Below are 24,112 nucleotides of genomic sequence, written 5' to 3' on the forward strand. Positions count from 1 at the left end.
ATTTTTAAAATTTCTTCATAGCACTGGCAAAAACTAAAGTTTATTGCTTTACCTAATGACATGGATAATATTTATTAACCACCATTAAACTCAATTTAGGGTTTGACATTAAAAGCAGCATAAACAGTTTTTAGTAAAAACTTTTTACTAATGGAATCCATTATTTTTTTATTTATCAAAAAGAAGTTAACAAAACTAGTCATCATTAAAATTAGCTCTTACAAAGTAGGAGAAGAAATAACATATCTCTTAATAGGGTTAACATCTTACAACGAACCCTAAATAAATTCAGTGCTGTATTTTTTGAGGCCAATAAAGTTGGTTAGCCGGCCGATTGCGTTGCCATGCACTTGAACGTAGGTCTGCAACGGATCATAGAGCTCCGTAACGGGCTGCTCATCACCGTCCTCGTCATCATCGTCCAGCAGGGATTCCACGTGCACCTTGTGCGGCCGCATCTCCATGAGTTGCACGCAACCGAGATCGTGCAGGAGCTCCAGCAAGAACATGATATCCACCGGCACCATGTGCGTGAAGCGCAGGAACAAGCTGTGCACCGTGCAGCCGATGCGAGAGATGCATTCGCTCAGCACTGCGCCCATCCAGCGATCGAGGACGCGTCGGTTGAGCGAAGCATTCACCCGGATCCACGGCTGCGGTCGCATGGCGATGGCATCCCTTGTGGCCTCCAGCGTGGAACTAGCGACCTCGGTGGCGGCCGCCTTTTTCGTAACCCTTTTGGGACGCTTGGCAGCAGAACCACTCGCCTCGTCGCTCTCACTTCCCGTGCTCTGCTGCTGCTGCTGCTCCATCAGTTTGATCTTCTTCTCGGGCATGGAGTTGCCCGCCTCCTGGGCCTCAAGTTTCCGCTTGTGACCAACGACGGCGAGAAGATTTCCCGGCGCCGCCGCCACCATGGGCTGCACCTTCTCACGCTCCAATCGCTTAATGTGAAACGTGTGCACCACCCAGTTGCGTATGTGGTTTTTGTGCACGTACATCACGCTAACTATGCCCACACGTTTGATGAGATTGTGGTCAGCGAGGAGATGTAAGGTTTCCAGAAGGAAGTCGCCCAGGGGAAAGATCCTACGCAACTCTAGTCCTTGTATACCCAGCGTATGCTGCTCAATGTGATTGAGTATGTCCTCCATGTGGCGCATGGCCCGGGCATCAAAGCCCCTTTCATGGAGTTTTGGTCGCAGGGTTTCAAAGGTGTTCTCCGTATACTGCCAGTAGGTTGTCCTGCGAGATAAGAAAACAAATCGATGAATTCTTAAGAAGGAAGTTTAAACAAATTTAAAACTAGGAATTATAAAACAAAATTACGAAAATACATTAAAAAAACAAGAAAGGAAGCTACCTTCGGCCAACCGAAGCTTATATACCCTTGCAGATAAAGGAATGCTCACTCGGTGCAGTTCCAGGGATTCCAGATTCAGCGTTTCTATTTATTTTAATTTAATTTTTAAGTAGTCAAGAATCAAAACGCCTACTTCCTACAAAGTTACAATGAATTTTCTTATATTTGTTTGAATATTCCTATGGGAGTTTAAGATATAGTGGTCCGATCCGGCTCGCTCCGACATTTGTACTACCTGCAATAGAAAGAAGACTTTCGGGAAAGTTTCATCGCGATAGCTTTAAAACTGAGAGACTAGTTCGCATAGAAACGGACAGACGGACAGACGGACATGGCTAGATAGACTCGGCTATTGGTGCTGATCAAGAATATATATACTTTATGTGGTCGGAAACGTCTCCTTCACTGCGTTTCAAACATCTGACTGAAATTATAATATCCTCTACAAGGGTATAATTATGTGATTAAATTAAATTAGGCATTGCTTCAGCTTTATTTTCTTTAAGAAGTCATTTAAAAAGGGCTGATATTTTCTATTTATTTAGAAAATGTTTAATTACCATTATTATTTTTACTGAAAATCAAGCCTTAGAATTGAATTTTTCAAATGTAATAAAATATTTTTCCATTAGCATTACTTTTGCCAGAAGTAATGAATTGTTAAAAAGTAATGCAATGCTATTCAATTGGCAATACTTTTTCAAAAAATAATGAACTGCATTTTTTGCTACTTGTTCAAAAATATTTAACTACATAGCATTATTTTTGTTAATGATAATGAAAAAGTTATGATAATGCTTATAGACACAACACTGTTATTTTCATTAAATTAAAGAATAAACATAAAATCAACTTCATGAAGTTACACCGCATAAAAGTGGAAATAAATATTTTTTAAAATATCCTTACAACATAAATCAATTATAATTGATTATAATAATTATAATTGATTATCATATCAAGAGGAATTACTAATGCAGACTCACTTTAACACCTTGTCCAGAACCTTCGTGCGCAGGCTGTCGATGGCCTGTTTGCCTTCTGGCTGCTCCACGACCTTCATGCCAATGGTGGGCAAATGCACCACGAACACATCCTGCGCCCTGGCTCGCTCCTCCTTGTTCAGCGCCGGTTCGTACTCCTGGACACGATCCGCCTCCCAGGCATGCGGCTCGTCGTCGAGCAGCTCGGCGCAAATCGAACGCCAATCGGTGAGCTTGTGCAGCGTTCGCTCTGCCAGCTGCCTGCCCAAATCCTTGAGATCCATGGCCTGCTGATTGCGACGCCAATAGGCCTCCAGTTGCTGGGCAAACGGAAGCAGATTCGAGGTGGTCACCGTGAAGGGCGTGTTCGCTGGATGCGATTCCAGCTGAAATTGCTGCGAGGGCAGGGCATCCGCAACCAATTGGCGGAGAATGGGACGCTGCTCGTGGGCTATACGCTCCACAGCGTTCAGATAGTTGCCGCTACGCATGATGCAGTTGGCAAAGGGACAGTCGCCCTGCTCCAAACGCGCCTGACTTATGGTGATCGAATCGCCCAAGGCATCCAGCGAACAGAAGAAGTGCATGCTGCGCAACTGCAGTTTGGAGAGCTGATTGTAGGCACTGCTGGGCAGTCGGAAGCTGAGATTAGCGGGATGGAAGCGAACGCGCGACGCCTGGCGAGCACTGCACTCGCCCTCCAGCCGCTTGGAGTACTCGGTCTGCGGAGCGTTGTCAAAGATGCAGCTGTAGTGATCGAGAATGCGATCCGAGTGACAGCCACTCTGGCGGCTCATAGTAGAGGTATCCACGGTGAGGATATTTGCAGGAAGCTGCAGTGAAATGCTCAACCTATTCTCCGCCAGCCACTCGCCCATCACCAGAAGTTGTGCGAAATGCGGCGAGGTCAAGTGATGTTCCTGTTCCTTGCGCAACTTCTGATCCAGCGCAAAGTAGCCGTCGTAGAGGAAGTGCGTCAGCTTGGTGTAGGTCAGCCGGTACTTGTATTTGGAGCTGAGCAAGTGGCCGGGTCCGGTGATCTGACGACTGGCCGCCGACTGGATGTTGCGACGCTTCACCGCCACCACCAGCGAATCCGCTCGAGCCTTGTTAAACGCCGCGTTTAGCGTCTCCTCGGAAAAATGCTTGTAGATCTCGAACGTTTGCAGGTTCAGCAGCGTCTTGTCCTTGGCACAGCAGATGTTGCTGTGCAGCACGCCGTGGGCCACGGCCACCTGGAGATCCGATTCGGTGGCTGGGTCCTGGAAGAGCAGCTGCTGCTGCTCGTGTGCCGAGCGACACAGTTGGTTGGCAAAGGAGTCCAGGGAGTCGGGTAGTAAAAACTGTCTGCTAACAGAACCTTGCTGGGGGGTAAATCGAAGTAAAGATTAGTTATAAATAGACCTCGGATTTTGCATATTTGCATATTTTTATAGGATAAAGATAGATCAATTCCCAAAACACCAAAGTTCGTTTCAATAAAAATATAGTTTAAAATTAATGGCATATTTTTTTTGTTGCATATTTGCATAAAATGCATATCCATAAAATATGCAAAATATATGCAAAATATAAAATAAAATAAATAAACAACATAATTTACCCGAAAAAAACTGTTTGTTCCTTTTCGTCATTTCTGAGATATCTAATTTTTTCCCAAATTTAAGGAAACCCTATTATATATAGGCGAGAAGGGGGCAAAAATAGTTTTTTGGCCCTATCGGCCAAACTGCTCATTTAAATTGCTCGCCATGTTTACTGAAGGTTCCTTAGAATAACAGAGGGCTACATTAAACATTTGAGGCTCCAGTTGTTCGCATATATTTTGCACATTTTATGCATATATTTTGCATATTTTCGATATGCATCCGAATTTAATACATTTGAAAAATAAGACACCTACCTAGAAGTTTTAATAAAAATCGGACCAAAAATGGACAAATATGCCAAATCCGAGGTCTAGTTATAAATCAGTTTTAAATGTAAAATTTAGTTTTACTAACCGACTTGGCGATCATCCGTTGTAATTTAGCCATCATCAGGGCAAAGTGAGTCATCAGCGCGGCCTGGAATTCTGTCTTGCTGGGATAATCCCGCTTTAGCTGGCTGAGGAAACGATCGTTATAAACCGTGGTGAACTGTGGCTGCGTCTGCATCGCGTAGATCCAACTGGGCACGTCCGGAATGTCGCGCTTCATCTTCACCATGAACTGAACGCGTCGCACGCACGCCTGGGTGGTCTTGTTGCAGATGCCCAGCCAGCGGCGAATCAGATCGCGACAGACGACGGCCAAGTCGCAGAGGGCGAGGGTAACAGTGGGTGCATCGATGAACATGTAGACGGCACGGCCCATCTTGAGCAGGCGATCCTCCTCGGGAGCCCATTTGACGCGCAATGTGCGCATATTTCGCAGGGCATCTCGATCGATGTCGTCGCGCGGACCGGACTTCTTCACAGTCTTCCCGGTGGAAGCCTCACGCGATTTCCGTACTCCCACACGGGGTCCAATTTTCAATCGCGTAATTACCGCCCGTTTTCGCACTGGCTTCTTAGTCCTTTCCCTCGCTGCCATCGATTTTCCACCATTCTGGCGCTGCACCCACGACCAGTGGCGGAACTGGTGGGCAAATAGATTGGAGCCCAGTCCAGCGGCGCCCAGATGATCGCCAGGAACCGCTCCAGTGTCCAGCTCCACAGCCTGCTGGAAGTCAACGGTGGGCTGGAAGACTAGCACCTTTAGGCGCGCCGGAAGCTTCCGCTGAGTGCTCAAAGACTTCCGGTAACCCAGCTTTGTGTAGATGCAGATGTGCTGCAGCTTGGCCCAATAGTTGGCGAGCTGCTCCACGCTGGAGAACTCAAAGTTGAGCTGTATGTACGTGCGATCGGCGCTGACTTGCATGTAATTGTGCTCGGTGCTCGATGTGGTGTCCAGCAGCCTGGTGCGTTGGTTCATGTACACCCAGCGGTGCAGGGAGTCGCGACCCAGCTTCTGCTCGCTGACCTGGAAAAGATTACATTAAGGGGGGAGATACATATATATAGAACTGTTATTTATTTAAGTTGTTTGTGATTTTTTTTTAACCAATAAGGAATTGCGCTGGGATTTCGTAACTTGGCATGTTGATTACATTGTTCTTATATAATTTTAACCAATTTTTATTTTGTTTTTATCCTTCTAAATGGCAGCCGTGGGATTTTTTTTGTCAGGCTATATAAAAAAAAAAGTAGGCCAGCTGCGGATCGTCCACAGATCGCTGTGTGGATTTGATTTTTATGAAAGCAAGTTTATTTTGATTGGAAATAATGTAGAAACTGTCTGAACCTAACTTACATAGAATATCTCAAAAACTATGGTAGTGGCACTATTTCAAAGTCAAAAATCTATTTTTTTTCATCATTTTCTTGTTGTTTTTGGCAATCAAAAAGTACTCAAACGTACAAATTTCTACGTTAATTTTATTACAAACATTTCTGTAAAAGCAGCATGATGATCGAGGCAATACTTTTTGAGATACACGAAAAGTGATTTCGAGTAAAATATATTTAATGTAATGAAGTATATCTACTGCACAAGGAAGATGGGTGCCGTCATCCTGGTATAAGTTCCAAAATAGGTCGAGTTTCTTCTTGAAACTTTCATGACACATTTTTAAAGAGCTATTCTACCAATTCAGGTAATAAAAAAAATTTAATTTTTATTTTTTCTATATGTATTTCCCCCTTAAAGGTTGATGAAATGGAAGTATGTAAATTGCCTCACCTGAATTAAACCCATGTTGTTCAGCAAGCGCAAAGTGCCCACGTACAGCTTCTGCAACTTTAACCTCGGCACAATGGACTCAAAGTTGAGCTGGGAAAGCAGGTAGTGCTGGCGAATGGGATGCTGAAGCTGCAGACGCAGCTCGTCGTTGGATTCGCGTTCTATGCGACAGATGCGCAGAAATAAAGAGAGCGGCATTCGGTCCATGGCGTCCATGAAGTAGAGCCAACCAGGTGGCTTGTCCTCGTAGCGAGGCAGCGGTGGTATAAAGGTGCGCCAGCCTATGTCCTCGGTGAAGGGTTGGACCTTTATCTCCTCGGCCTGCCACTCGTCAAAGAACTGACGTGGTTGCAGCGCCGGCTCCGACTTTTGCCACTGCTGCACGAGCTCAGGGGTCATCGAAAGAGGCTTCTGATTGAGGGGCAACTCGTGGTGAAGGTAGAAGAGGAACTCGTGCAACGTTCTGGCCAAGAGAAGTTTGGGTGCCTGTGTTTTGAACACCACACTGGGTCGCTCGGGCACCAGTTTGCGGCGGGCCATCATCTCCTTGCGCTCCTTGGGCGGCAGCTGGGATGGCCGGCTTATCCGCTCCTCGGTGATCAAGTGGAAGTTGCTCTTCAGCTTGACGATCTCGCGCTTCATGACCGCGTGATCCAGACCGATTTTCGGATGGGCAGCAAAGCGATAGACTCTTACTCGCTGATTGTAGTGGAGCGTGGTCTCGTACACATTTATAATACGATTCTCCACCATGGGAAGGAGCAGGCGCATCAAGGAGCGCCGGCAGAGAACGTCCTTAAAACCAGCCTGGTGTTCCGTTTCCTGAATGGTTCTCAGTATCCGGGGCAGCGGCACCAGGCAGTTCTGGTCGATCTGGCGTACAATCATTTTCTGGCGGTTAATCAGACGCTGTGTTTGGTTGCCCAGTCGGGTCTTCTTGATTTTGAACGCCACGGGTCGAGCATTTACCACGATTTCAGGCATATCCTTCAGCAAAACCTCAGTGCTTTCGGTGATGTTCTAGGGATAACATATGTTACTTTGATATAGGGTTTTTTAAGTCATTAAGTTAACTTACTGGCTCCTCCTTGCACTTGATCTCCAGCTCCTTCTTCTTGACCTCCTCTTCCTTCGCCAGGTCTCCCAAATGCTCGACGGCCACGAAGCGGAATTGCCGGCTCTTGCCCACCTGTTCCGAGTACTCCTGGATCAGGCCATTCTTCTTTGCTTTCTTGACAAAATGCCGCATTGAGGTGGCATTGATGCCCGTGTAGTGGCACAATTCGTTGCTGTTGAGGCCACGCTTGCCGAATCGCGAGACGGCGCGGTAAACCTCCTCCTCCGGCGGCATATCCAGGTAGCAGTGTCCTAAATCCAAGAATTCAGACACAGGACTCTCCTCGCCGTCCTCGTTTTTATAGAGGTCCTTCAATTGCATCTCAGGATTTCGCAGCTGTATCACGGTAACCTTTCGTGTGGTTGATTTGGACTGCTTTCCCGACTTGGTAAGCGATGGGAACTGCCTTTCCACCTGCGTGGTCTCGAAGAACTTGCGAAAGGCGTGGGTGACGAGCAGTTTCTTGGTCTTGAAATTGGTGGGTCGGCCCAGCAGCTCGGTTATTTCGGTCACCGGCACTTGGCGGTTAGTGGTCCGTATTATAGCCATATATAGCTTCTCGAGGTTCTCCTGCGAGTGATTCTTGTAGATCCGATAGAAGCGCGGCAGCATCAGCAGCGAAGAGGCCAAAAAGCGACCCTTGTTGATTTCGCTGTAGTTCTGCGAGACGATTAGCTGCAGGTTAATCAGCTTATTTCTGAAAGTAATAATAATAATGGGATAGTTAGTTCGAATTTATGGTTTCTGAGCTGCAACCCACTTGATGTAGAAGAGAATTCCCGTGTCCTTGCTGTAATTAATCAGCGACCAAGGTCCTGTTGTGGTGTGTCCATTGTAGCGCGACCTTCCGATGGCCTCCAGGAAGATGTAGTTGGGCAGCGGCAGGTTCTTGGGCATCATCAGGTTATCCGGGGTGAGTGCGGTCTCTCGAAGTTCCTGCGAGGCCACCACTACCAGCCGGCCAGCCCACTTTTCGCTGGCTTCCTCGACACTGAGAGCCTGCAGATCGCTGGAAGGAATCAACTTGCGGGTCTTGAAGTCGTTGCAGTTGCCCTTGATGTGACCCTCTTGCACGTAAGCGGGTGGATACAGCATGTAGGGACACTGCTCCGGCACCACCGGCAATCCCAGCTGCTCGTCCATGTCGTTGCGACGATCATAGTGGGGCATCAGTGGTCGCTCCGCCGGCAATTCAAAGAACTCGATCTTGTGCGCGGGAGTCCGGAGCAGCAGGGTCCACGCCTGCTCCCGAATTCGATCGGGCAAAGGACAAGGAGCAAACTCCAGGCGCCTGGCCAGCAGTTCCCAGAGATCTGTGGAGGACCATGGGGATTACTTGGTTTGCAAGCAAAAAAGACGTGGGAATAACTTACAGGGCAATGTCACCCCCTCCAAGCCCTCCAGAGCCACCTCATCGTAGATGGCGTTGATCCAGGATCCGCCGGAACTTGCGTTCATGCTTAATAACTTGTATTAACTCTAATCAAAGCGACCAAAACAAATTGTTTAGATTTTGTGAGGTAGAGTTGTCAACCGCTGCAAAGTTCGCCCACGCACAAAAAACAACTGTTGCTGATTAGTTAGTATACTCTGTTTTTCTATTGTAAATTAAAAACCAGTTAAATTATAATTTATTTAAGTTAACCTACATTAAACAGCAATTCTTTTTATAAACTGAGGCTTATTTCTTTTGCTTTGAAACTTCTTAGAGTTGCCAACGACAGCCAAGTTATCGATTACTGTAGGCAATCGAGAGCGCATCTCTAGACATGCTCCAAAAACAGCTGTTGCTAATCGTAAATAGACGCTGGTTTTCCGCTCGTCCTACCTGATTTACCAGTTAAAACCTATTATTTGGCCACAAAATGTCTTCTGCCATATATTTGGAGAACTATCTGGATGGTAGACCTTAAGTTGCACCAGAGAACCACAAGGAAATTTCTAATACTCACCTTTAATCTAACAAACAGGTTTGGAGAGTCTGCCCACCGAGCTGGAGCGAAACTTTAAGCTGATGCGAAAACTGGATGATCGGGCACAGACGGCCATGAAGAGCATCGACAGCCATGCCAAGGACTTTATGCGAAAGCTGGGCGAGAACGGGGCCATGAGCGATGAGGAGCGGAAGGAGCGCCAGGAGGACATTAAGGCGCTGTTCGGAAAGGCCAAGGAATACAGCGACGACAAGGTGCAGCTGGCCATCCAAACCTACGAGCTGGTGGACAAGCAGATCCGGCGGCTGGACAACGATCTGGCCCGCTTCGAGGGCGAGATCCAGGAGAAGGCCTCCTCCACGCGCGCCAAATCCGAGGAAGTGGTGGCCAAGAGTATGTATCTTGTATCCTTGTTTCCATAAGCTAACCTTTATAACCTTTTTCTAGAAGGCCGCAAAAAGACCAAGGATAGCAAAACCACGGGCAAAAAGAAAAAGTCCGCCTCCTCGGACGAGGAAACTGGGCGTGGCAATAACAACCAGAGCAACGCCAATTCCAGCCTCAATTCAAGCAGCAATGCCGGTCAAGGTAGCAAAAAGAAAAAGTCCAAGGTAAATCAAGAAAAAGAAACTCGCAAGGGGGGCGCACAAAAGGTAATCCATCCACATTCTCATCTAAACATTGTTAGAATCCTAGTTTATTTACTATGTACTCCCCAGTTTTGGTTGGCCTGATTTGTAGTTTATCCTTATAGATATCCCGCATTGTCTTCATACTATCGTTTGCATTTCCATTTATAAATCTGCATGGCTCTACCATCCGAAAAGCCCTTTTTATTAATTTATTTATCATCTCAACTTAGAAAACCGTCGAAGTGGATGATTCGGAGAAGGAATCAAGCCACACGGCCGCCACTCATCCTAGCGATGTTATGGATATGCCTGTGGACCCCAACGAACCCACTTATTGCCTGTGCCACCAAGTGTCCTATGGCGAAATGATTGGCTGCGACAATCCCGATGTGAGTATCCGTTTTCTAACTACTCAGTGGTCAGTAGTAATGGTTTTTTCCAATCACTTTTCAGTGCCCCATCGAGTGGTTCCACTTCGCCTGCGTTGGCCTCACCACAAAGCCAAAAGGCAAGTGGTTCTGCCCCAAATGTACGCAGGATCGAAAGAAAAAATAGACGCAATTCCCTATGATAGCTTAGAATATTAATAGATTAAGTACTAACTTACTAATTTAAATAAAGCTTCGACATGTCAATAGTGTCACTACTTTATTTCTCCATTTATATTAATATTTAAATATTTTAGGGGTTCGAAACTAAATAGCAAGATTTAATATTTTTGTGCTGTCAAAATTCCCCAACACTTTTTTAAATCACGATTTGTATTGTTTTTTAATAAATTAAATAAATTAAAACACATAGATTTCAGCGTAGTGCACATTCATCTTCAAAATCTATGGCTTCGTCACCCTTTTCAATATTTTTCTGACAAACAAGGGAACATTTTTCCAATAAATATGCGTTTATACGCACGTTTATACGTTTTCCAGCTCTGGCTAAAGTCAAAAATTCTGATAACCACCCGATTAAATGAAAAGTCAACTTGAGTAGCGATTACCGAAATACCGAATATATTCATAAGCCTTATCACCTCCGCAGACCAACCACGCATCTATCATCTTAAGCCTAGTTAGCTAGATTCACTGGATTTATTTCTCTTATTTTTTTGCGGCTTTTGCTCTTTGGAGTTAGTTTTACACAATTTCAAAGCGACTATTATTCCAATATATTGATTACACACTTGTCTGTATATGCAAGTGTACATATGTACGTTGTTAAGTGTATATGAACATTTACATATATAGTGAATAAGGTCAACTGTCTAATCGAAGGAATAGGTGAAAGAAAACGAAGAACATAATATCGCCATTGCTGTGGGCCAAAACTGGTGCTTATACAATTATCCCGGAAAGTAGCTATTTGGTTCGGTTAAGGGTATTTCGAATCCATATAATCGCTTGCGCCAAAATCCTCGTGGTGTGCGTTCAGATTTTGCTATGCAGTTGGCTGGCTGCCCCAACTACTACTTCTTGGTCATGATCTTCAAGTACTCGAGGGCATTCTGGGCGGCATGCTTCTGGGCATCGGCGGCCGTGGGACCGCTTCCATGGCAAACACCCACGGGCAGCGTCGAGAGCTGAACGAGGCACTGGAACTGGCCCGAGAAGGTCTTCTCCTCGATGTCCACGTAGGTCACCTCGAACTGGTTCTCGGTCGCGATCTCGCCCAGAAGTTTGATGTAGTCGATCTTGGTGCTCTTTAGGCAAGTCTTCTGGAAACGAAACATATGGAACCGCATTAGGAGAGTTGCCAAATAAATTTTACTCTTTTATAAAGGGGTAACTTTATACATGGTACTTTTCAGGAGTACAATTTCAAAATAAATTTAAAAAAAAACCGCAACATTAAACAATAATGTACAATATTGGAAGGGACCGTCTTAAGAAAAGGAAAATAACCTTATAAAAGTCGACTTATTTTGAAGGTAAATTTTAATTTACTATTAAATTTGTATAAATAAGAGTTGTGTACCATTTCCAATTAATAAATTAAATAAGAGGCATGTTTTGATATTTCCTTTAGCCAATATATTAACTTATGTTAAAATAATGATTAAATGCAATATGTTTTAAGCTCCTGATGGGGTCCAGAATATTAGGACATTAAGGACAATGCGAAATTAAAACTTTAATTTGATAAGCTAAACTTTTTTCTGTAAATTTAGTTTTGAATTTTGCAAATATCCCAGATTTTGTACATTTTAATTTGTATGTAATTTGTAAAATTTAATATGAGATTTATTGACAGTGAAATTTACCTGTAACTTGAGCAGTTTTTTGCCCGTCGCATTTTTGAGGGTCTTATGGAACTGGGATACTTTGTTACTGTGCTGCGTAGTCAGTGTCGGCACAGAGATATCTTTCAATTCACCATAATAATTTTCGCTACTGCGGGGCTGTAAATAAGAGCGCAAAGTTGTTGGTTTCTTTTCTCCGTTGTATTTTGCACACAATCGAAATCACAATCACCCACGCCAATGGTGAGTTGAAACATATCGCTTTATTGTGGATTAGGATGCTCTTAAAGGTCGAACTCTAAATACAATTAGTTCCAAATATAGATACTATCACAGATCAGTAAAGAAAGAAAACAGAGTATGGAAAAGCAGCCAACCAAATAACCACATGAATAAGTCAACGAATAAAAACAAGGTTTGGACATTTTGACAATATTTGTATAATTGATTTTGAATTACTAATAATAAAAACTAAAACCATAATCAATGTATATTTGTACATTTTATCAGGGCTGTTTCAGTATTAGAACTCTAGGCTATGTCAAAAATAAAAGAGGTTAGGTAAGTCTACAATTGGATTAAACACCACTCAAACTATTCATTCCCAATTTGTTGAAACTATGTAAAAATTTGGAAAGATATAAACAATTTGAGTAATAATAATAGGAACGTATCCGATTTGGAATTTTCTAAATTTTCTAAACATTTAATAATAGACTAAAAACTTTAAAGTGTAGAGTGAGTGGTGTTTTTAGGAGTTAAGGGAATTTTAGACAATGATTTACATGTTAGGAGGATATTATTTGGTGTGGGTATCATATATTTAAAATATTGCAATTTGTATAAAGCTTGGAAACAGACATAAAACACAATAGTGAAGTCTTCTACAGAAATATTCTAACTAAAGACTGTCTGCAACCAATTAAATTGAATCAGTCAGTCATTGGAAGCATGCTCGTGTTAAATCTCAAGCAACTGAGTTAAATCTCAAGCAACTTAAAGTCTTCAGAGATTCGCACATATCGAGCGCTGTCTTGGATGATGGTGGTACTCACTTCGCCCTCCAACTCGCCGCAGATGCTGTCGCTGATCTTGGCCGAATCGATGGGCGTCTCCTGCAGCCGCATCCACATGCGATGGGCGGCCAGCCGCTTGGCTATCTTCTTGCTCTTGCCCTTGCCCATCTCCCGGTAGTTGAGGATCGAGCAGGCGATCGTGAAGAGCCGCTCGTGGGGCAGGCCCACTTCCGTTTCCGTTTCGTACGACGGTGGCGGCCAACGCCGCTGCATGCACATCTCCTGCAGCCAGCCAATGGGATTGCCCACGATCTTGTCGCCGGCACTGCAAGGGGATCACAATCATTAAAGGATTAGGATTAGATCCTAGGCACCACTCACTCTCCTCCGCCGGTGGCATTGGCATTGCCGTCTCCTCCGCTTCCGGCGACCGTGAGCCCAGTCACCGACGGACCGGCGGAGCTGCTGCTCGGCGATTCCGGCAGCTGCGCGCCGATCAGCTTGTCGATGAGCGCACGGGCCGCCGCATGCTTGGCCTCCTTCTTCGAGCGACCCGCACCCATGGCCGTGAACGGAGTGTCCTTGTCCTTGAAGGACACCCGAAACCGGAAGGTCGGCTCGTGAATGGCGCCCTCGATCTGGACGAGCTCATAGCCCGGCGTAATGCCGCGCCGGCTGAGCAGCTCCTGCAGAATGCTGACGGGCGTCTTCATGGCCAGTCCATTGGCGTCCGTCTCGCTGACGAACTTCAGAGCCTCGTCGCTGGGCATGATTCCCATGGCGCCCGGTACGCCGGAGCAACCAACCGCGGGATCAACACCCATCTCGGACAGCTGCAGCTGGCCCGGCTGAGGCAGCTGGGCCCCCACCACCTGGGGCATCTTCTCCTTCTTCACCTTCACCGGTCGCTGCCCCCCCAGCGGAGGAGCACCCTTGACCGGACTTCCGCCGGCTACGTTGCCATTGCCCAGGTTGCCGCCAAGGTTCTCATACTGCCGACGCGGAGCAAATCCCGTCTGGACGGGATTCGGGGGCAACTGCTGCTGCTGCTGCTGCTGTTGGATGTGCAGGTTCTGCAGCTGCTGCGGCAGGCTGTGCCCGTGGAAGTTCTCCTGGTCCATGGTGTCTCTGTTTTTCACGGTTTTCGGGAGGACTCGGTGTGTATCTGCTTGAGTTTTGGGGGTAATATGTGGCTGAAAAATCGATACATCACCGGACGGGTGGAAAACTCTCGAAAACCACTACCGCCGATGCCCAAGGACTACTCACGGTTGATTTGCGGTTTTATACTGTTTTTTATTTAATAATAATTTATTAATGGTTAGTTAATAATTCATTCTTAAATAAAAAATACAGCAAAATCCAGACGCACACACGAATATGAGATGTTTGTATGTATACCGACGATCGTGGTTGCCAGACTCTTTTCGGGTTGCCTACTCATTTGCTGTGGTTCTATTCCCACCCCCAAAACCCCGACTTATAACACTAGTTTACAACTTTTAGTTTTTTTTCGAAATAATCCTAGATACCAATTTTTTTTGTTTAGTTTTGAGTTGCTAATCACCCTGAACAAATTAAAAAAAAATTTTTAAAACCGTTCTGAAGATATTTAAAATCAAGATTTTCGCCCCTTTTTTTGACATATTAACAAACTATAAGTATTTACTGTACATTAGGGAGTATAAAGTAACTTTAAGTACTTAAATGTATTTTGTTCATATGTCAAAGAGCAATCTAACAAAAGCAGGGTTCCTGCCTTTAAAAAACATTTTTTGGAAATGGGTTGTTAAACTGAAAAATTCATATCTCCTAGAATTTGCACTCCATTTGCCAATTTATTTATTTTATTTATTTATTTGTTTTATCCCGATGCGACAAGACTAGGTCTTATAAATTATTACAACGGTCACAAATATTTGAACTTAACAAACAAAAAGGCCTTTAGATCTAAAAGCTAAAAATAATTTATACATTTTTATTTGTATTTTTTTTAATTAAATGAAAACTAGCTATAACACAAAAAACGCCAGAAATAAAACTTTTTTTGAACTTTCCCATGTTGCATCTCCGTTAATTGCGGCCCTTCTGTCTTCTGGTACATGGCACATGGAACATGGCACATGGCACATGGAACATGGAACATGGAACATGGCACATGGAACATGGCACATGGAACATGGCACATGGAACATGGAACATGGAACATGGAACATGGAACATGGAACATGGCACATGGAACATGGAACATGGCACATGGAACATGGAACATGGAACATGGAACATGGAACATGGCACATGGAACATGGCACATGGAACATGGAACATGGCACATGGAACATGGCACATGGCACATGGAACATGGCACATGGAACATGGAACATGGCACATGGAACATGGAACATGGAACATGGCACATGGAACATGGAACATGGAACATGGCACATGGCACATGGAACATGGAACATGGCACATGGCACATGGAACATGGAACATGGCACATGGCACATGGAACATGGAACATGGAACATGGAACAGGGCACATGGAACATGGAACATGGCACATGGCACATGGCACATGGCACATGGAACATGGAACATGGCACATGGAACATGGCACATGGAACATGGCACATGGAACATGGAACATGGCACATGGAACATGGAACAGGGCACATGGAACATGGAACATGGCACATGGCACATGGCACATGGCACATGGCACATGGAACATGGAACATGGAACATGGCACATGGCACATGGAACATGGAACATGGAACATGGCACATGGAACATGGAACATGGCACATGGAACATGGAACATGGCACATGGAACATGGAACATGGAACATGGCACATGGAACATGGAACATGGCACATGGAACATGGAAAATGGAACATGGAACATGGCACATGGAACATGGAACATGGAACATGGCACATGGAACATGGAACATGGCACATGGAACATGGCACATGGAACATGGCACATGGCACATGGCACATGGAACATGGAACATGGAACATGGAACATGGCACATGGAACATGGCACATGGAACATGGAACATGGCACATGGAACATGGCACATGGAACATGGAACATGGCACATGGAACATGGAACATGGAACATGGAACATGGCACATGGAACATGGCACATGGAACATGGCACATGGAACATGGCACATGGAACATGGCACATGGAACATGGAACATGGCACATGGAACATGGCACATGGAACATGGAACATGGCACATGGAACATGGAACATGGAACATGGAACATGGAACATGGAACATGGAACATGGCACATGGAACATGGAACATGGCACATGGAACATGGCACATGGCACATGGCACATGGAACATGGCACATGGAACATGGCACATGGAACATGGAACATGGAACATGGAACATGGCACATGGCACATGGAACATGGAACATGGCACATGGAACATGGAACATGGCACATGGAACATGGAACATGGAACATGGCACATGGAACATGGAACATGGCACATGGAACATGGCACATGGAACATGGCACATGGAACATGGCACATGGAACATGGCACATGGAACATGGCACATGGAACATGGAACATGGAACATGGAACATGGAACATGGAACATGGAACATGGCACATGGAACATGGAACATGGCACATGGAACATGGCACATGGCACATGGCACATGGAACATGGCACATGGAACATGGCACATGGAACATGGAACATGGAACATGGAACATGGAACATGGCACATGGAACATGGAACATGGCACATGGAACATGGAACATGGCACATGGAACATGGAACATGGAACATGGAACATGGCACATGGCACATGGAACATGGCACATGGAACATGGAACATGGAACATGGAACATGGCACATGGCACATGGAACATGGCACATGGCACATGGAACATGGAACATGGAACATGGCACATGGAACATGGAACATGGCACATGGAACATGGAACATGGAACATGGCACATGGAACATGGAACATGGAACATGGAACATGGAAATAAATGTATTTTGTTCATATGTCAAAGAGCAATCTAACAAAAGCAGGGTTCCTGCCTTTAAAAAACATTTTTTGGAAATGGGTTGTTAAACTGAAAAATTCATATCTCCTAGAATTTGCACTCCATTTGCCAATTTATTTATTTTATTTATTTATTTGTTTTATCCCGATGCGACAAGACTAGGTCTTATAAATTATTACAACGGTCACAAATATTTGAACTTAACAAACAAAAAGGCCTTTAGATCTAAAAGCTAAAAATAATTTATACATTTTTATTTGTATTTTTTTTAATTAAATGAAAACTAGCTATAACACAAAAAACGCCAGAAATAAAACTTTTTTTGAACTTTCCCATGTTGCATCTCCGTTAATTGCGGCCCTTCTGTCTTCTGGTACATGGCACATGGAACATGGCACATGGCACATGGAACATGGAACATGGAACATGGCACATGGAACATGGCACATGGAACATGGCACATGGAACATGGCACATGGAACATGGAACATGGAACATGGCACATGGAACATGGAACATGGCACATGGAACATGGCACATGGAACATGGCACATGGCACATGGCACATGGAACATGGCACATGGCACATGGCACATGGAACATGGCACATGGAACATGGCACATGGAACATGGCACATGGAACATGGCACATGGCACATGGCACATGGAACATGGCACATGGAACATGGAACATGGCACATGGAACATGGCACATGGAACATGGCACATGGCACATGGCACATGGCACATGGAACATGGCACATGGAACATGGCACATGGAACATGGCACATGGAACATAGCACATGGAACATGGCACATGGAACATGGCACATGGAACATGGCACATGGAACATGGAACATGGAACATGGCACATGGAACATGGAACATGGAACATGGAACATGGCACATGGAACATGGAACATGGAACATGGAACATGGAACATGGCACATGGAACATGGAACATGGAACATGGAACATGGAACATGGCACATGGAACATGGAACATGGAACATGGCACATGGAACATGGAACATGGCACATGGAACATGGAACATGGAACATGGCACATGGAACATGGAACATGGAACATGGCACATGGAACATGGAACATGGAACATGGAACATGGCACATGGAACATGGAACATGGAACATGGCACATGGAACATGGAACATGGCACATGGAACATGGAACATGGAACATGGAACATGGAACATGGAACATGGAACATGGAACATGGAACATGGAACATGGAACATGGAACATGGAACATGGCACATGGAACATGGAACATGGCACATGGAACATGGAACATGGAACATGGCACATGGAACATGGCACATGGAACATGGCACATGGAACATGGAACATGGAACATGGAACATGGCACATGGAACATGGAACATGGAACATGGAACATGGAACATGGAACATGGAACATGGAACATGGAACATGGCACATGGAACATGGAAATTGGAACATGGAACATGGAACATGGAACATGGCACATAGAACATGGAACATGGAACATGGCACATGGAACATGGAACATGGAACATGGAACATGGAACATGGAACATGGCACATGGAACATGGAACATGGCACATGGCACATGGCACATGGAACATGGAACATGGAACATGGAACATGGAACATGGAACATGGAACATGGAACATGGAACATGGAACATGGAACATGGAACATGGAACATGGAACATGGAACATGGAACATGGAACATGGCACATGGCACATGGCACATGGCACATGGAACATGGAACATGGCACATGGAACATGGAACATGGAACATGGCACATGGCACATGGAACATGGAACATGGCACATGGAACATGGAACATGGCACATGGAACATGGAACATGGCACATGGAACATGGCACATGGAACATGGCACATGGAACATGGAACATGGAACATGGAACATGGCACATGGCACATGGAACATGGCACATGGAACATGGAACATGGAACATGGCACATGGAACATGGAACATGGAACATGGCACATGGAACATGGAACATGGAACATGGCACATGGAACATGGCACATGGAACATGGCACATGGAACATGGAACATGGAACATGGAACATGGCACATGGAACATGGAACATGGAACATGGCACATGGCACATGGAACATGGAACATGGCACATGGAACATGGAACATGGCACATGGAACATGGAACATGGCACATGGAACATGGCACATGGAACATGGCACATGGAACATGGAACATGGAACATGGAACATGGAACATGGCACATGGAACATGGCACATGGAACATGGAACATGGAACATGGAACATGGAACATGGAACATGGAACATGGAACATGGAACATGGCACATGGAACATGGAAATTGGAACATGGAACATGGAACATGGAACATGGCACATAGAACATGGAACATGGAACATGGCACATGGAACATGGAACATGGAACATGGAACATGGCACATGGAACATGGAACATGGCACATGGCACATGGCACATGGAACATGGAACATGGAACATGGAACATGGCACATGGAACATGGAACATGGCACATGGCACATGGCACATGGAACATGGAACATGGAACATGGAACATGGAACATGGAACATGGAACATGGAACATGGAACATGGAACATGGAACATGGCACATGGAACATGGAACATGGAACATGGAACATGGCACATGGAACATGGAACATGGAACATGGCACATGGAACATGGAACATGGCACATGGAACATGGAACATGGAACATGGAACATGGAACATGGAACATGGAACATGGAACATGGAACATGGCACATGGCACATGGAACATGGAACATGGAACATGGAACATGGCACATGGAACATGGAACATGGCACATGACACATATATACTTTGTAGGGTATACTTTTGCACTCTACAAGTAACGGGTATAACTATAAATAAAACGTATTTTTCACGACTTTGAATTTAAAATCGATGACCATGCTATCGATATTTCCGAATGGCATCACAAAAGCCCGGCGGATTCGAATTTGTTGTATAAGTATTTATTGCATTTTTTGCTCCTTTACTGTTGTACATAATATTAATAGATATATTTTAAACGACATTCAATCAAATCAAATGTGAATGTATGCGCGGAATTGTGTGGCTCGAAATGCTCGAAATGTGGGACTCCCGTAGCAGTAAACGATAGTTTAATATGGTATTCTAGATCTGGCTCCGATCTCGTCGCGCCCTAATCGTCGCTAAGAAAGTCATCATCCAGGTTCACATCTGTCGTATCGATATTGTCATCCAACGTGATGCCATCGATCTCCAAGTCCAGGTCGTCGTCGTCTTCATCATCCGCGGCAGAAGTTTGCTCGGCCACGTGGCTGCTGGAAACAGCGGCGGCTTGAGCGGGAACGAAAGCTGGCTTCACCTTCTCCTCCAGCTGCTGGCCGGCTCCTGCGCCCTGCTCGGTGACCAGCAGTTCCTGGAGAGGATTACGCTCGCTATTCAGCGGCAGTTGCGCAGCAATACGCGCCGGCGCCTTGCGAGCCCGCTCCTCCTGCAGGTGCTCCTCCACGCGCAGCGCGTCGCCCAGTCCGGGGAAGAGATTTGTATACTGAGCCGGATCGGCCAGCGACTGGCCAGCCTTTTCGTTCACCTTGCCGAGCTTCTCGCGCCACAGCTCCACAATCCTCGACATCTGGCTGGGCAGGTAGGTGCGGGCAAAGAACGCTGCCTCTGGCAGGCGGTTCGTCTCGATGAGAATCTCCAGGCAGCGCTCCACGTCCGAACGCAGAAAGGCGGCCAGGAAGGCGAGGTTGTGGCGTCCCTGGGTCGAGCCGGCTGCCCCGACTTCCTCGAGCAACTGAGCATCGCCGGAGGCGGTTGAGAGCAGCAGCAGACCGCTGAAATCGTTGGCCTTTTGCATGCACTCCTTCACCAGAGCCATATTATTCTTGCTCGCCGCCACATCGGCCAGCTGGGACCACTTCTGTGAGTTCTCCGACTCGCGGGCCAACTTAAGGGCAATTTCCAACTCCCCGATCTGCAGGGCCAAGTCGAACTTGTGGTCGGCATCGGTGGAGACCTGCAGGGCCTGCGACTTGAAGCCCTGCTTTTCCAGAAAGTGCGCCACGCGGGTGCGATGCTCCTTGGGAATGGTGGGCAGCACGATGTCCGCACGCTCGAAGTCTCGCCGCATCACCGCCGTCTGGTACTCGAGCACGGACAGCTGCAGGCAGAAGCTGATCACATTCAGCTCCTTGTCGCCCAGGTAGATGCGGTTGTCCTTGGGCACGTAGCCCAGCAGATACATGGTGCGATCCAAGTGGGACACGGTCACGATCTCGCCGCCCACATAGTAGTTGATGCGATTCACCGAGTTGGTGTAGATAAAGCAGTCGCCCACCCACAGGCCGGTCTTAACGCACTCGGAGACCTCGCCTGCAATAAAAATAATCAAAGGGATGCAATTAGTTATAGTTAAAAGTTACTTATATGCAAATAAATTAAATTTTAAAAAAATATTCATAAAAGGTCTGATCAAATAATCTGTTTAGTTCATAAATCCACGATTTTTTATTGCTATATTTTAAATTTAGTAATTTTGAACTGTTTAAAGATTTGAAATAAGTTGGTTTGATGATGAAATGCATTTAAAATTAGTTGAATTTAGCCATTATTAATCTAAATAAATCTGTGTCTAAATAAATAGAACCACGATTTTTTATTGCTATATGTTAAATTTAGTAATTTTTAACTGTTTAAAGATTTGAAATGCATTAGGTTAATGATGAAATGCTTACAATGAATTGAATTTATCCATTATTCATCATTAAAGTGATGAGAGTACCATGAAAAATGGAACATTTCTGAGCTTCTTATTGGAAAAAGCATTGAAAACACGTAAGATAAGATATTAGATACCTATCTTTTTTCAATTATTGAGTGATTTCTATGAATATTGTTTGTAACTTACCCAAAACATTAAAGGCACTTTCCACGCCATCATCCTCCAGTCCCTCCTTGGACTCCACTGCATTGGCCACCTGAGCAGTGTCTACGCCCAGGACGAAGTAGGAGTCATCTGTGGCCAGGCAGACGAGGCTGCCGCTCTCGTTCCAGAACACGTTCTTCGGCTGCACCTCAATGCGTCGCACCAGCTGCAAGGTCTCCCAGTCGTAGAAGGCCAAACCGGAGGAGGTCTTCACCCCGAAATAGTAGCCGCCGTAAATGCTCTCCGCTCCGTACTCTGGCGTGAAGCTCTTGCGCTCCTTGAAGTTCCTGAACAGACGCACGGTGCCGTTGTTCTCCCTAATGGCATACTCGTTGCTCTCCAGCGCCCACACAAATTCCTGGGCGGAGCCGAAGGCCTTGTTTCTCAGCGCCATCGATGTGTAGATAATGTACTCGCCATCGCCGCAAACCACGACGAATCGGCCGTTGGGATTGTGGGCAATGGTCTGCGGATAGATCTCGCAGGCGCCCATATCCTTGACGGCCACGGGCAGGCGTTCGCCATCCTTGATCTCTGTGCCATCGGCAATGGTCTTGAGATTGACCTAAAAGGCAAGGAATAACAGGTTAGAACAGTTCCTTTCATAAGCTGTATATCCTGACTACCAACCTGCTGCATTTCCGAGTGCTTGGCCCAGATGATCTTGCCTCCCACCACGTCCATCGACATGGCCGGCTCCTCGCGGCCAACCTTAATGATGATGGAGCCCTCATCGTAGCCCAGGGCCACGTTGTTGGTGCCCCGCATGCTGGAAATGGTCCAGACCCGCTCGAAACCGTAGTTCAGGCAGGTCTCCAGGCGGTAGGTGCCCGAGTGCCAGATGCGCACGGTGCCATCCTCGGAGCCGGTCAAAACGATGGGCAGTTCGGGATGAAAGCAGACAGCCGAAATGTTTTGGGCATGTCCCTCCAGCGTCTGGACGCAGGTCTTGTTCTGGTAGTCCCAGATCTTCACCAGTCGATCGTCGGCACCGGAAATCAGGTAGGGCTTATCGCCACCATGGTAATAGTCCACACAATTGACGCCCTTCTCGTGCCCCTCCAGCGTAAAGTTGGCAAAGTTGGAGCCCAGCTGCCACACCTTCACTGTGCGATCCAGCGAGGCGGAGGCGAAGGTGTTGTTGTCCTTGGGATTGAACACAATCTGCATGACGTAGTGGGTGTGACCCTCGAAGACGCGCTGGCAGGCCCACATCTTCTCCCAGTTCCACAGCTTGATGAGCATGTCGTCTGTTGGGAAGAAAAGGGGAAAGGTCAGGAGTGCATAGCATAGCAAGGTATCCATTAACTCACCACTGCTGGTCAGCACCAGCGGCTGTGTGGGATGCACTGCGATGCAGCGCAGGTAATCCGAGTGCGCCTCGTACGAATGGACCTTCTCCAGCGTGTTGTAGTTGAACACCCGGATCTGCATGTCATCCGAACCGGTGAGGATCCAGTTCTTGCGTGCCACAAAGCGGGCGGAGCGCACCGGGACGTCGCACACCTCGAAATCCTTGACCATTTGCTGGTTCTCGTAGTTCATGATGTGTACGTGGCCATTGTACAGGGCGCACAACATCCACGGCTCCGCCGGATGGAGATCGACGCACTTGACCCGATCCGAGCGCGACGTCAGGCGACGCTTGATGTCCAGCTTGAGAGGCATCTTCCACGGTTTGGGCAAACTACGGCTGCCTGCGAAAACACTAATTCAATTGCGGCGAGACCAAGGAAAACTCTTTTGCTGCTGCCTCCGCTGCTCTTCTTCTTCTTCGCCTTGTTAATGTGTCAGAGTTGGCCTAGGGTTGCCGCCTGCCACGTACAAGCGCTGCCGATCGGCCTATCGATAGTTGGATACGGGTCAGTGGTGGCAGCTTAGCAAGGTGTATTTGGCTATTTAAATATTGTACCTTTGGAGTACCGGTAGGTACATAAACTATACCTACGATTTAAAACAGATATTTTTAAAATTTGTTGTTTGCTATAGTATTTGTAAATAATT

The 24,112-nt window shown here is 46.0% G+C and overlaps 4 protein-coding genes across 9 annotated transcripts; 1 reads left to right on the top strand and 3 right to left on the bottom strand.

The window, feature by feature from the left end:
* Positions 1-127: 127 nt before the first annotated feature.
* Positions 128-8,736, bottom strand: LOC108061099 (general transcription factor 3C polypeptide 1). 2 transcript variants are annotated; one of them, XM_017147142.3, is made up of 7 exons: positions 8,598-8,736; positions 7,985-8,537; positions 7,186-7,921; positions 6,108-7,127; positions 4,350-5,348; positions 2,350-3,710; positions 128-1,245 (listed from the first exon to the last, which is right to left on the bottom strand). In XM_017147142.3, exons 1-7 carry the CDS (start codon positions 8,680-8,682, stop codon positions 279-281), a joined length of 5,721 nt encoding a protein of 1,906 aa, XP_017002631.2. In that variant the 5' UTR covers positions 8,683-8,736; the 3' UTR covers positions 128-278. The 2 variants fall into 2 exon arrangements, with proteins under 2 accessions (XP_017002631.2, XP_070072853.1); XM_070216752.1 differs by lacking the exon at positions 128-1,245 and having other exon boundaries at positions 3,370-3,706.
* Positions 8,737-8,986: 250 nt separating this feature from the next.
* On the top strand, positions 8,987-10,430 carry Ing5 (inhibitor of growth protein 5). 2 transcript variants are annotated; one of them, XM_017147150.3, is made up of 5 exons: positions 8,987-9,126; positions 9,195-9,551; positions 9,606-9,811; positions 10,021-10,179; positions 10,244-10,430. In XM_017147150.3, exons 1-5 carry the CDS (start codon positions 9,090-9,092, stop codon positions 10,343-10,345), a joined length of 861 nt encoding a protein of 286 aa, XP_017002639.1. In that variant the 5' UTR covers positions 8,987-9,089; the 3' UTR covers positions 10,346-10,430. The 2 variants fall into 2 exon arrangements, with proteins under 2 accessions (XP_017002639.1, XP_070073348.1); XM_070217247.1 differs by having other exon boundaries at positions 9,606-9,769.
* A 347-nt stretch (positions 10,431-10,777) lies between these two features.
* On the bottom strand, positions 10,778-14,471 carry loqs (loquacious). Of its 4 annotated transcripts, none has more exons than XM_017147147.3 (5): positions 14,312-14,471; positions 13,424-14,207; positions 13,082-13,367; positions 12,048-12,185; positions 10,778-11,498 (listed from the first exon to the last, which is right to left on the bottom strand). In XM_017147147.3, exons 2-5 carry the CDS (start codon positions 14,161-14,163, stop codon positions 11,253-11,255), a joined length of 1,410 nt encoding a protein of 469 aa, XP_017002636.2. In that variant the 5' UTR covers positions 14,164-14,207; positions 14,312-14,471; the 3' UTR covers positions 10,778-11,252. The 4 variants fall into 4 exon arrangements, with proteins under 4 accessions (XP_017002636.2, XP_017002635.2, XP_017002638.2 ...); XM_017147146.3 differs by having other exon boundaries at positions 10,778-11,501; XM_017147149.3 differs by lacking the exon at positions 12,048-12,185.
* A 5,672-nt stretch (positions 14,472-20,143) lies between these two features.
* beta'COP (coatomer subunit beta') lies at positions 20,144-23,901 on the bottom strand. Its single transcript, XM_017143044.3, has 4 exons — positions 23,422-23,901; positions 22,739-23,358; positions 22,091-22,673; positions 20,144-21,555 (listed from the first exon to the last, which is right to left on the bottom strand). The coding sequence occupies exons 1-4, from the start codon at positions 23,774-23,776 to the stop codon at positions 20,357-20,359; spliced, it is 2,757 nt and encodes a 918-aa protein (XP_016998533.2). The 5' UTR covers positions 23,777-23,901; the 3' UTR covers positions 20,144-20,356.
* Between the last annotated feature and the right edge of the window lie 211 nt (positions 23,902-24,112).

The sequence above is a fragment of the Drosophila takahashii genome, chromosome 2L (genome assembly GCF_030179915.1).
Source record: "Drosophila takahashii strain IR98-3 E-12201 chromosome 2L, DtakHiC1v2, whole genome shotgun sequence".
In the NCBI taxonomy this organism is placed as follows: domain Eukaryota; kingdom Metazoa; phylum Arthropoda; class Insecta; order Diptera; family Drosophilidae; genus Drosophila; species Drosophila takahashii.

Bases quoted from the DNA above. Each gene is read 5' to 3' on its own strand.
- LOC108061099 (XM_017147142.3), bottom strand. From the start codon at position 8,682: ATGAACGCAAGTTCCGGCGGATCCTGGATCAACGCCATCTACGATGAG. The intron at 5,349-6,107 runs GTGAGGCAATTT...AATCTTTTCCAG, and splicing joins ACAACATGGGTTTAATTCAG to GTCAGCGAGCAGAAGCTGGG. The intron at 3,711-4,349 runs GTTAGTAAAACT...TTTACCCCCCAG, and splicing joins AACGGATGATCGCCAAGTCG to CAAGGTTCTGTTAGCAGACA.
- Ing5 (XM_017147150.3), top strand. From the start codon at position 9,090: ATGTCTTCTGCCATATATTTGGAGAACTATCTGGATG. The intron at 9,127-9,194 runs GTAGACCTTAAG...TCTAACAAACAG, and splicing joins TTTGGAGAACTATCTGGATG to GTTTGGAGAGTCTGCCCACC. The intron at 9,812-10,020 runs GTAATCCATCCA...ATCTCAACTTAG, and splicing joins GCAAGGGGGGCGCACAAAAG to AAAACCGTCGAAGTGGATGA.
- loqs (XM_017147146.3), bottom strand. From the start codon at position 14,163: ATGGACCAGGAGAACTTCCACGGGCACAGCCTGCCGCAGCAGCTGCAG. The intron at 13,368-13,423 runs GTGAGTGGTGCC...ATCCCCTTGCAG, and splicing joins AATGCCACCGGCGGAGGAGA to TGCCGGCGACAAGATCGTGG. The intron at 12,186-13,081 runs GTGAGTACCACC...TCTTATTTACAG, and splicing joins GCGGCGAGTTGGAGGGCGAA to CCCCGCAGTAGCGAAAATTA.
- beta'COP (XM_017143044.3), bottom strand. From the start codon at position 23,776: ATGCCTCTCAAGCTGGACATCAAGCGTCGCCTGACGTCGCGCTCGGAT. The intron at 22,674-22,738 runs GTTGGTAGTCAG...CTTGCCTTTTAG, and splicing joins AGCACTCGGAAATGCAGCAG to GTCAATCTCAAGACCATTGC. The intron at 21,556-22,090 runs GTAAGTTACAAA...TTTTTATTGCAG, and splicing joins AAGTGCCTTTAATGTTTTGG to GCGAGGTCTCCGAGTGCGTT.